Below are 12929 nucleotides of genomic sequence, written 5' to 3'. Positions count from 1 at the left end.
ACAAAAAGAATGACAACTAAAACTAAGAAAATGCCTTGTGGTCAGTTTAATTTAAATAAAACAGTAAAATCAAGAAAATAGCACTAAAAATATTGAAATATTAACTATTTATTCAGACCCTGAATTATTAATGTGATTTTGTCATACTGAGTATTTATTATTGATTGACCTGATTTACATATCAATTTTTTCTATTATGTTCTAAATTTCATCTATATTGATGCTATAGTTTTTATATAATGGTTTTCTTTGATATTTATAAAACACTAGTTTCTGCTATGTGGAAGAATTTTTTATTTAACAGAAATCTATTTTCTCCCTCCCCCACTTTCTGCCCCATTGGAACAAAATCATAAATAAATTATAAAAACCTTAAATAAATTCGCGCTGCCCAAGAAAAATCAGATCAAAAAGAGAAAAAAATGAGAAAGAAAATAAAATTTAAGCAAACAACAACCAAAAAAAGAGAAAATACTATGTTGTTATCCACATTCAGTCACCACAGTCCTCTCTCTGGATGCAGATGGCTTTTTCTCCATAAGACCACTAAAACTGGCCTGAATCACCCCAATTTGAAGAGCCAAGTCCATCAGAATTGATCGTATAATCTTGTTGCTGCTATATACAATGTTTTTTTTTGTTGTTGTTGTTCTACTCACTTCATTTTGCATTAGTTCATATAAATTTCGCTAGGTCTTTCTGAAATCATCCTGCTAATCATTTCATATAGAACAATAATATTCCATAACATTCATATACCATAACTTATTCAGCCATTTTGCAAGTGATGACCATCCACTGTTTTCAGTTCCTTGCCACTATAAAAAGGGATGCTATGAACATTTTTGCACATATGGGTCCTTTTCCTTTTTTTATTGTTTCTTTGGAATACCAGCCTAGTAGAGAGACTGCTAGATCAAAGGGGTATGCACAGTTTAATAGTCCTTTGGGCAAAGTTCCAAATTGCTCTCCAGAATGACTGGATCAGTTCATAACTCCACCAATGTATTAATGTCTCAGTTTTCCCACATCCCCTCCAACATTCATCATTTTCTTTTCCTGTCATCTTAGCCAATCTGAGAGGTGTGTTGTGAGTACCTCAGAATTGTCTAAATTTGTATTTCTCTGATCTATAGTGATTTAAAGCACTTTTTTCATATGACTATAAATGGTTTTAATTTCTCTATCTGAAAATTGTCCATTCATATCCTTTGATTACTTATTAATTGGAGAATGGCTAGTATTCTTATAGATTTGAGTCAATTATCTCTATACTTTAGAAATGAGACTTTTATCAAAATCCTTAAATGTAAATTTTTTTCCCCCAGTTTACTGCTTCCCTTCTAATCTTGTCTGCATTGGTTTTGTTTGCACAAAAACTTTTTAACTCAAAATTATCCTTTTGCATTCCATAATGTACTCTAGTTTTTCCTTGGCCACAAATTTCTTCCTTCTCCATAGATATGAAAGTCAGACTATCCTTTGTTCTTCTAATTTGCTTTTAGGTATCACTAAAAAAGAGATTACTTAATTCTTCATTTTCTGTGCTCAGAGTAGCCTCATCCACAAATGTGAGATTGTTGCCATTTTCTCTAGCAACCTTAATTTCAGCTTTTGATTCACCAGCCTGGCATTTCACATGATGTGCTCTGAACATAAGTTAAATAAATAAGGTGACAAAGATACAACCTTGTTTTACCTTTCTTCCGATCTTAAAATAAACAGTTGTCCCATGTTCAGTTCTCTGACTGTTGCTTCTTGACCTGAATCCAGGTTCCACAGAAAAATAAAATGATCTAGTTTTCCCATTACTTTGAGGACTTGACAGATTTTGTTGTGATCCAAACAGTCCAGGATTTAATGTAGTCAAAGAAACAGAAGTAGATGTTTTTCCAAAGTTCCCTTGCTTTCTCTATAATCTAGCAAATGTTGGCAATTTGGTTTCTAGTTCCTCTGCCTCTTCAAAAATTAGCCTGCTTTTCTGGTAATTCTCAATTTACATATTGCTGAAGACTAGCTGGCAGAATCTTAAACATAACCTTAGCCTATAACTAAAAATACTGGCTTTCCAAAGGCAGATTTCTAGCTTTATATCCCACTAATGACCTATGATAATCATGTATTCCAGACTACTGTTTACTCACATTCCTCAGACCCCCTTTTAATTTCCTATCACAGTTCCTTTGTCCATATTACACTGCATTACTTAAAAGCCATTTCCTCACTTTAAAAAAGCATAACCATCTATCAAGGTCTTGCCTGTATCCCATCTCTCTTTAATACTTTCCATGGTCACTCTAGTCTAAGAAAAACTTATTCTCGAATTTAATTTTTTCTCTGAAGTCCATAATACTATTGAAAGAGTGTTTAGTACTCAAAATCTTGGTGGTATCTGACTCTCCATGCTCTCTTAACTCCCATATGTAATAAATACTATGAATTCCATCTCTGTAATATCTCTCACATCCACTTCTATTCCCACTACCACTACTGGTAATAAAAACCTTCATTATCACCCATTTAGGCAGCTACTATAGCCAACTAACAAATTCAACTAACAAGTTCTCCAACCTCTAATCTCTAATTTAATAAAGCAAAAAATCCATTTCCAAGTAAGTGAAAATTAAAAATAATTACTGAAACCATAAAACTTTGCTATTAGTTTTACAGCCAATTTTTATTATAATAAACTATATAGAAGTCAATTACTCAGGAACCCTGCTAATGACTTTTCACTGCACAGTGTATATTTCCCCACCTATTAGGTACCTATACAAGAAAGGAAAAGGAAATAATCTTAAACATGTTAATATTCTTCTTCTATTTATGTTCTGATAAAAGAAAAGGGTAAAGGGTATGTTCAGGAAAGACAAGTACCTCTGATGTGAGGGCTGCCAACCCTTTTTCAATGCTGTTTTCCATTTTTGGTGTCCACCCAATCCACCTAACTCTGACTTGTGGCTCCAAGAAGCTACGGAATGTATAATGGTCACACCACAGTAAACCATTTCAAGTAGATGGGCTGAACTAAATTGAGAGTAAATGAAGGATCTAAAACCTCTCAGTGAATTCTCTAATTCCCTAGGTACTTATCCTAACCATGTGAAGACATCCCCTGGTGGAATGGGCAGATGAGAACAGTCTGTTCCAATGGCCATGAAGACAGCTGAAGTCAATACTATGGAGCACTTAGAGCTCAGTTAGATATCAAAGACAGCAAGATCATCCACTGCTTCTTGAGCCATCACTAGTCGTCTTCACTCTGATCTGCCAATGGACTGTGATGTCTGTGGAAGAAAAAGTGAGGCAGATGACCTCATGCAACCTGCCTCACTTAAATCCAATCTAGACACAAATCAAAAGGTAAAACCCATACCATTTTACCTTTCTATCTATCTCAAAGTCCTGTGGCACCAGGCAAGTGACAAGCAGTAGATATGAATACACTGAGAGCTGTAATCACAATATTGCATATGGGCATTCCAGACCATAGAAGCACCTTCCCACTGGAAGCAGCAGTGGATTTTGGCAGCCTCCTGGGTAGTCTGAGCAGCCTTTTAAGGATCACATTGCTCACCTTCTAGCAAGGTGAGGAAGGAGCTAGAAAAAATGCCCTAACAATTGTGTACTTATCTAACCCTGATCCAATAATCACAACAAGCATGGACCTCACGCAAAAAAATGTACTACAAAGATGACTTCATTCCCCATCGGTACATGGAATGTGAGCATACTTACAGACAACCCAAAATCCAGTAGACCTGAAAGACAAATAGCTTTTAAGGGAAATCTTAGCAGATACTGCATTCAAATAGCAACCCTGAGCAAAACAAACTGACAAATGAATTGTCACCTTAATGAAGTTGAAGCTGTATACATGTTTTTAGAGTGGCTGCGGTTTTGCAATCAAAACTAATCCAGTCAACAAGCTAGTATGCCTAACAAAAAAAATGAACAAGAGGTTCATGAGAATGATGAATTGGGAGGTCATAACATTTCAAAGAGTACCTGTATTACAGTAAAGTCCCCAAATATGAGGGCAAGAAGTGGGGAAAAAAGACTAGGAGCTAGGCACTGAACTCACTAAGTAAGTATACAACAGCTACTAGAATCATGATAAATATGGATAGTATGAATCTCAAAGGAAGAGAGGTTAATGGATGATGGTAGTAGAGAAAGAGCCTACAATTGGCAACAAGAAGCAAAAAGGTATTTCAACTACTCAATATGGGGTGAAAATCAGAAGCATGAATGAAAATACTAGAAAGGATAGAGAAGGACGGAGAAAAAGAAAGAAGGGAAAGAAAAGAGGAAGAAAGAGTAAGGAATGGAGGGAGGAGGGAAGATAGAAAGTAAGGAAGGGATAAAGGAAAGGTTATAAAAGCATCCTACCATGCACTGGTAAGCATGGCCCATATGCTATGCTAATCCCTTTACAAGTATTATCTTCATTAAGTATTATCTTATGTTATCTCCATGACAACTCTAGTAGGGTAGAAAACATGCCCATTTTACAGTCAGACAACAGGCATGCAAATTGTCACACAACTAGTAAGGGCTTCTACACTATTCAAGGCCTTCCTGACTCCAAACACAGAGCACTACATCAGAAGTGAACAAATAGGTGAAGGAAGTTAGGTGATTCAGTAGATAAAGTACTAGTCCTGGTGTCAGGAGTCCTGAATTCAAATCCAGAAGTTAAATTACTTTTAAAAAAATAATGAGGAATGATGAAATTTAACTTCATCAACTTGTCATTATCTTTAGACATCCAGGATGATATTCATCCTGATTTTTTTACAACCAACTTTAACCAATGTTTAAAAAGTTTGTAAACAATAGAAACTATGTAACAAACCAGTGACTTGGAATAACTATATCAGTAAATTCCCAATATTAGAAAAGTAGAAGGCAAGTGGCTAAAAGTGGCCAAGACCATGCATAATATTGCATCAGAAACTAATCTAATTCCTTCTTCTGAACTTAGTTCATTTGGCAATGCTTACTTGTATTTTTAGAAATAGAGCTCTATACATTCCTTGCTTAAAAAAAAAAAAAAAAAAAAGGAAGAAAGAAAGAAAGATTATTTTTTCAATTGTGTTTTATTTTACCATTTGAGGTTTTCTTGGCAAAGATATGAAGTGATTTTCCATTTCCTTCTCCACTCATTTTATAGATGAGGAAACTGAGGCAAACAAGATCATGGGACTTACCCAGAGATACACATAGAAGTGAATGGGCATGATCTGAATTCATTTTTCTGATTCCAAGCCCAGAAGTTTACTTTTACACCCAGCTGCCTAAAGAAAGACTACAGACTCCATGTAAAGTAAAACACCAAAGGAAAAAGCCTTTTAGACCTGTTTCTGTTTCCTAACAATTTATTTTTATTAAAAGTCACATGAAAACAAACAGCATTAGGAAAAGGTACTTTCCATTAGGTGACAGGAAATTAAGATTTACTTAAAATAAAGTACTTAAATTTTGTTTTATTCACTTATAAATTACAGGACTTAACATTTCAGATTGTTAATACAGAAATTTCCTAATCTCACTACCTAAAAAGTTTATGTCAGGAGCTTTGATTCACCACAAAAAGAGAAAAAAAGTCAAACTACTTAAAAATTAAGGGATATTTCTTGGCCAATTGTATTCTTCCCCAACCAACATTCATGAAATACATTCACTACATTCAAAATTCCCTCTTTGAATCAGAAATAATTAGAGATGACAGAAGACTTATTCAACCCTTGAGAATAACAATCACATCAAGCCGATAAATCAGTTTTCAGAGTTTTATTATAGTCCCATAGTTGTAATACTATGAGTTGGCTGTTTCTATACTAAATTGTTAATTCTAATCTACAACTTTAATATGCAAGAAGGTAAGTCAAATGAAGTGTATGCCATAATTCATTTTATTCAAACATCCTAAGAAAAAAATGAGATGAGTAAAAAAATAGAAATTTAATGTATCCTCAAAAAAAGTTTAATTCTTAAAACACATGGCAAATATTATTAAATATTGTTTAAGAATACACAATATTATACAAATATAACATGTTTGTAAAAACACTGATTTTTAAATTTTAGTGTGCAAAAAAAGATTTTACTAAATCATACCCTCAGACCAAGAGATCCTGTTTAGCTGGATTTACCTAACAAAAGAGTTTAATGAAAGCAAAAAATATTTATAATGTTACTTATAATACCAAAATACTATTACAAAACTAATATATGCCCAAAGTTTAGAGAATGGAACAAATTGTGGAATATGAACATAATGGAATATTATTGTACATAAGGAAATAAAGAGTATTAAGAATTCAGGGAAGAAGACTATGATGTAAGGCAGAATGAATAAAGCAGAGCCCAAAAGAATAAGTTATAAATTACAACAAATATTTAAAGGCAAAAACTGAGATCAAATACAAGTTAATTCTAGTACCAAATAACTGAAGTTAAAACACAATTATTCTTTTCTAAAAACATTAAGTAAACTACAAAAAAGGAAAAACAATCAGTAAACTACAAAAGTGGGGGGGGGGGGAGTTCTCTCACAATTATCACGGGTAATTTTGCTTAACTGTTTTGGGGAAATTTTACCAGGGAGTGTGGTAGTTATTGTCTGCTCAAAAGGATCTGTCAAACCAAAAAGAATCAGTAAGAAATCAATTCAAGCTGAACCCTCGTCATACATCCCACTTATAAAACATGTTATAACCTTATATATTTTAGTAACATTCTAAATAAATATTAAAAGTATTTGGTGTAGCAAATTTAAACTCAACCTGTTCTGTTGAATAGATTTTCCAAGGGATAAATATTTGGATTTGGATAAAACTGGGAAGGCTGACAAGATGTTTGTGGAGCTTTGGGCAGCTGTAGTTACACTCTACATTTTTGAAATAGCAAAGACTAAAAAACAAATCAAGAGAAACAAAGCCTGAAAGGAATTTTGTAATTTTTTTTTAACAAGTTTACTTCCAAACTGACTACTGTAATTGTTCAGAATTTAGTCCACTTTTTTTTTAACCCAAATCTGACTTGTAAAAAAAACTGGAAGAGCTAGAATCAGAACCTATATTACACTGAAAAGTAAAAGAAAAAATATTAAGATACTGACAACTAGTTCCACAACTACCAGGCAAACAGAGGGAGAAGAAATGGAAACAGCACTCAGATTTTATATTCTTGGGGTTTAAAAATCACAGCAGATGGTGACTGCAGCCATGAAATTAAAAGATGCTTGGTCCTTAGAAGGAAAGCTATGGCAAACCTGGACACCATAACAAAAAACAAGACATCATTTTGCTGACTAAGGTCCATATAGTTAAAACTATGATTTTTTTCAGTAGCAATGTATGGCTGTGAGAGGTAGAGTATAAGGAAAGCTGAACATTAAATATCAGATGCTTTGGAATCACAGTACCAGAGAAGACTTTTGAAAATCTCAGAAGAGAGATTTAAATCAGTCAATATTTCGAGAAATTAATTGAAGCTTGTAAAGTTTGGGCTAGCTCCCTGGAGACCTCAAGAATAACCGGAGTCAGAATAAGCAAAAGTCCTTGGTCTTCAGGGGGAGAAGTGAAGGAGATGGACAAAACTGCCAGGAGTTTTGCCAAGGATCTAGAGTTCAGAATCTCCACACTTTTCTCCTCTCTGTACTTCGGCAAAGTGAAGTCTGGCTTGTTTCATTCAACCCTCTAATCCCTCCTATGATTATCTGTATACACCAAAAGATGGAGTCACAAGGAATAGTAAGAAGGGCCATTTTTCCAAACATATGCTAATAGTTATTATCTTTTAAGGGTTTCAGCCCTTTACAGAAACTACTATTGGAAAGTCAAATATTGAACCTGAAGGTGAAGCTTAAATACTTTGGCCATGAAATAAGAATATGAGACTCACTGGAAAAGTCCCTGATGTCGGGAAAAACTGAAGACAAAAAAGAAAAGAGTGTAGCAGAAGATGAGATTGATAGAGAATATCATTAAAACAATAAACATGAACTTGGACAGACTGGGAGAGAAAGGGAAAAATAGAAAGACCTGATATACTATATGGTCAATGGAATCATAAAGAATGGGAAAGAAGACCAAAAGACAATAATAAAAAGACAAAGGTAGGAAAATGAAGAAGAAAGTGATAATGAAAACATTTTTAATAGAAAGTACACAAATGTTTACTTTAAATACATATTTTAATACTGTGTATTTTTTTTTCCAGTTAAAGACACTATGGTATAGTGGATAGAGAACAAGCTTTCAAATCTGGAAGACCCAGGTTTAAATGCTGTCTTGGATGCATACTGGAGTTCTGACACTAGTCAAGTCACTAGACTTAAGTTGCAGAGTTTACATTGCTCTGCATTGGTGAAGGAAGTTTCTTCAGTTGGAATCCTCTTTTTCAGCTGTCTTTCCCCCTCCCCATTTAAAGAGAGATGGCTTCTATTCAGAGCTATCCTATATTTCAATCAATAATATAATCACTTTTATCTGTTTAAGCCCATTTTTATAGTAAGAAGAAAAAAAATCATTTTCCAGGAAAATAACAGCATTTGTTTAAAAAAATAAAAAGCAAAATAAAATCTGGAAGGATTCATACTAGTGAAAATAGGCAGTTCAAAACACTAGCTTAATGAATAGCAAAACAAATTTGATTTTGTTATAGAAACAGCATAAAATGCTCTTAAACCACAAACATCTTGATCTCTGATCACCTTACTCAAGTATGAATCTCCTCAGAAAATATAATGGCAAAAGACAACAGAATATTTTGCTATAGTTACAAATTATTGACTATGGATGTAGCATGACACGGAGGTCCACATCAAGCACCCAAGGACCTGAATACAAATTCTGAGTGTCTATCTCCCTACCTATATAATAACCTTGAGCACACCAAATCCTCTGACTTTAGTTCCTTCATCTGTATAAGAGTTGGGCTTTGAATGTCTGCAGTGTTGCCAAGTACATCAAGGGTACAAGGGAGGGAACGAATTATATAGTTAAATGTAACTACAATTTGGCTCAAATAATTAAACTGTAATTGCAAAATATATTCAAAAATGTAATACTATACATAAGCCACTAAGGGCAAGAAAATGTATAAACTAGTCAAATTCAAATTCAGCTCCCTCTTCATAGCTACACGCCAACAAGGGTACCAGAGATGCTTTGCTCATTCTTGTAACAAAAGTTATTTTATTAATATAGGAAAAAAGACACTTAAAATTAACCATCCTGGAAAAGGTGTAAAGGAGAAAAAAAAATGGGGAGAGAGGGAAGAGGGTAAGAAATTGACTGAATTTGAATAAATCAAAAAAGTAGTTCAGATTTTTTAAAATGCAAATAAAAATGAAATTTGATGATTACTCAAGATCATTTTAAACTATTTCACCTGAACTCATAACTTTCTTTAAAATAAAATACTGATTTTTTTTAAGTCACACTTTTAAAAGTAAATTTCTTAAAGTTAACATAGAAAATACAAGTAGGATATATACTTTGACATTCTGCATATATATGTTTTTTAAATAACTTTAATCACACATAAATATGCTGAATAGACTATACAGTAGACTAGTTTTCTGACCAAAAAATAAAACCTCAATTTTTTTAAATCAATCATAAAAAAGAAGTAAATGAATCATGATATGAAGCACATACAAAATCATCGAACGCCTAATGTCCTTTTTCAATTTGCTTTTTAGATCTCTATTAGGTTATCGAAAGGAACATTTGAGGACTTGCCATCTATCCCTTTCCTTCCACTACCTTGACCTTTTCTGACCCCCTGCCCTTCAAAATCAAAAGATTTCAGATCTTTTATATATATTGTTACATTTCAGTTTAGTTTCTGGAAATCTTCCCTAACTGACTGGAAAACCCGTCAAAGCTAAAGATAGGTGAAGCCAGTATCCAAACAGCCCCAGGGATTTGTGGGGGATGTAGTCATACCACCTTCCCCTTCCCCAAAGCAAAGAAACATTTTCAGAATGGGATTTCTTGTACTCAACAGATGCTGTTCTTCTTTTCTTCTCCCCCAAAATTACTTCTCACATGTACTCCAATATATAATGAAATTTATTTTAAATGGAGGATGTCTAATTAGAAAACTGAGAGAGAAACTATGCATTTTTCGAAGCTCACTGGAAACAGATGCGAGGATTCTTCAAACTCTTACACACAAATTAACTTCAGTTTTACTCATTCCCCCCCCCCATTTTTAGTAACACCTCCCCCCAACTCCAGGATAGATTCTCTCCCAACACACACTGTGTCTTAATCACTTTCTTACTCAAGTCAAGAAGGTTATGGCAATTATTTTACAAAGTTCAACTGAACTGAGTATTTATGCCTTGTGTCATTTAGCTTGAACTAAACTCCTAGAACATTAATCTCAAATTATTTAATATTTTGCACGTTTGGTCAATTCAATATGGATTTATAAAATATCTGCTAAAGTGCCACCATGTGCAGTGAGGGCATTGTGTTCCTCAACAAAATTGGTTCAGATCCTTAAATCCAGGGATTAGTCTTTGTATCTCACAAAACATGGAAAACATTGTCTTGAACAAAATAAATGAGCATATTACAGGCTTTTAAAAACATACATGACATACTCAGTATTTTAAACTTATCACCTACAGTCATCACAAAAGAAAGATACCCTGCTTTCTACAACTACCACAATATGCTGCCTCCCCTAAGAATGAAAAATCTTTGCAGGCTTGCTGTGTACACAGAGTAGTCCAAAATTCTTAGTGAAATTATAGGTTTTAATAACTTATACAGGGTGCCCCAAAAGATTCAGTGCACTTTAAGCTAATGAAGTTTAAGGACTAAAACCTAAATTACAATAAAGATTTTGAGGCTATTAAGGAAAAAACTTCGAATTCCTGGGTCATTAAAATTTGGACTTGGAGGCCACCCTATATACAATCCTCTTCATATGAATGAACATGTGAACCCTCCATATAAGTCCTCTCAGAACTAGAATAATCAACCACCCTTTTATATATCTAGTACATTGCTGACCTTCAATCGCCACTATTTCCTGAAATCAGTAAGGTTTATTAAGATGGCTGGAAACGAGGTTTTTTAAAAGAAAAATGAGTGTAATCTTTCTGCCTTGACACAGGCTATGTGATAGGTCTATATATTACTTATATATTGTATTTGTGGCATGCCTAATGTATTCATATATGTTGTGTGGGTATACATATAAACTCTCCATGTATTTCTATTATATATTTAAGAAGAGAAATATTCTTCATATATAAAAATATATGCTCTTTATATATAGTGTTCCTATATATGTGTATGTGTGTATATATGACTATATACACGTGTGTGTGTGTATATATATATATACATGTATGTGTGTACCCACACGCTCCTACATATTAATAAAGGCTTACTATAGTTTAGCGAGGAAAACAACTGCTTCTACATCTGGAACTCCCAAAGTACAGTACGAAGAAAGAAAGGGCAGGCGGTGGGAGGAAGGGAGGGTCACAGCTCGGGGCCAACCCCTCCAAATCACGTACACCCCATTTCTGAGCCGGCCCTATATCGCGAGGGTGCCCGGTTACGGTCCCGCTCCCGACCCTCCTCTATCCCTCAGGCTGGGGCCTTCCCACACACCCCCTCCCACATTAACTTACACCCAGAACCCACCCCCTACTTTACGGCTCGCGGCCCCTTTCAGCGCTCGCCCCAAGACCGAGTTCTCTCCCCCGTCTTCCACTCTCCTCCCCCGCACCTCCCCGCCCCCAACAAACTTCACTTTCCAGACTTGGCCGCGGCTAAACCCTGACAGCTGGTCCTAACCAATCCTCGAAGGAAACATAAGCGATGCGGCCAATGAGAGGAGGTCGGCTGAGTGGCGGGAGGCGGGACCTCGCTCAAGTTCCTTCGGTCTGGAAACCAATCGACCTGTTGCGGCCGTCGCTGCCGCCGCCTCCTCCGCCTTTGCCACCAGAGCCGAGGTGGCCGCGAAGTTTCTTGGTTACGGTGGGGCCGGCGAAGCCCGTGACCGTTACCGAGGTCCGCAACTACCCCTCCCGTGGCCCTCACAAAAAAAAGGGGCAGCCCCCGGAGCGGGGTGGTCACACCCCGCCCCGGCTCGAAGCGGCGCCGCTACCCCCTCCCCCCGGCTTCGTCCCCGTACGTCCCTCGGCCCGGGCTCTCCTGGCTCCTTCGCCGCACTCTTACCAGGAAGTTGAGCGTTTCCCCTCCTCCCACCTGTGTGGGACCCGACACCGGTAGCTGGAGAGGCTCTGCGGGGCGCGGCCTGAGAAAGGCCCGCTCGGGGCCGGGGGCTGAGGCTGCGGGGTCCGGAGCCGATGGGCCTCCTCAATCCCCGCCGGCCCCTTCCAGACGCTGCAGGCTAGGGCACCTGCCTGGCGCACCGAGAGAAGCGTCCCGAGGGCAACACTAGCGGCGGCCCATCTCCCCCGTACTGCTCCTGCTGCCGCTGTCAGCAGTGTAAACATCCCGGCATCCCCGAGGAGAGAGGCGGGGCCGGTGCTGCGGCCCCTCCTCCTCCTCCCGCCCCTCCCCCGCGCGCGTCCCACCCCGGCCCGCCCCGCTCCGCGGGATCCCTGCGCGAGCACGCGCCTCATCGCCATCCCGGAGTCCCAGCCTGCACTTGGCTGTGCGCTCACCTGTGGAGGCCCCGGCAAGACTTAGAGCAAAGGGTTAGGGTGCTGGACTCGGGATGTCCTTGCTTAAGCTTGTCTCCACCCCCATCTCTCCCACTCGTACCGAACTAGAATATCAATCGAGGGATAGAAGTGGGCGAATTCTGCAGTAACTTTTCCAAGGAGCCTCTCAGCTGCCCCTGGGCGCTCCATAATGTGCACTTAGATGCCCTGGTCCGGCTGAGGACAAGTTAGTTTCCCAAGGCACTCAGGATGGGCT

General features: G+C 37.3%; 1 protein-coding gene across 3 annotated transcripts in view; it reads right to left on the bottom strand.

The window, feature by feature from the left end:
- NEK7 (NIMA related kinase 7) overlaps positions 1 to 12542 on the bottom strand; it is a 167742-nt gene extending 155200 nt beyond the window's left edge. For 2 of the 3 annotated variants that reach the window (XM_031937092.1, XM_031937095.1), the window contains exon 1: positions 12222 to 12302. Coding sequence is in view for 1 of the 3 variants with exons in the window: in XM_031937096.1 (XP_031792956.1) it covers positions 12235 to 12502 (268 nt within the window). In the remaining 2 variants the exon portion in view is untranslated. Of the gene's footprint in view, positions 1 to 12221 lie in introns of all 3 variants that reach the window. The other variant, XM_031937096.1, reaches the window with a different exon arrangement.
- Between the last annotated feature and the right edge of the window lie 387 nt (positions 12543 to 12929).

Source organism: Sarcophilus harrisii, chromosome 4 (assembly GCF_902635505.1).
Source record: "Sarcophilus harrisii chromosome 4, mSarHar1.11, whole genome shotgun sequence".
Taxonomy (NCBI): Eukaryota; Metazoa; Chordata; class Mammalia; order Dasyuromorphia; family Dasyuridae; genus Sarcophilus; species Sarcophilus harrisii.
Note: the sequence above shows the minus strand (reverse complement) of the source record. Positions and strands in the feature narration are given on the sequence as shown.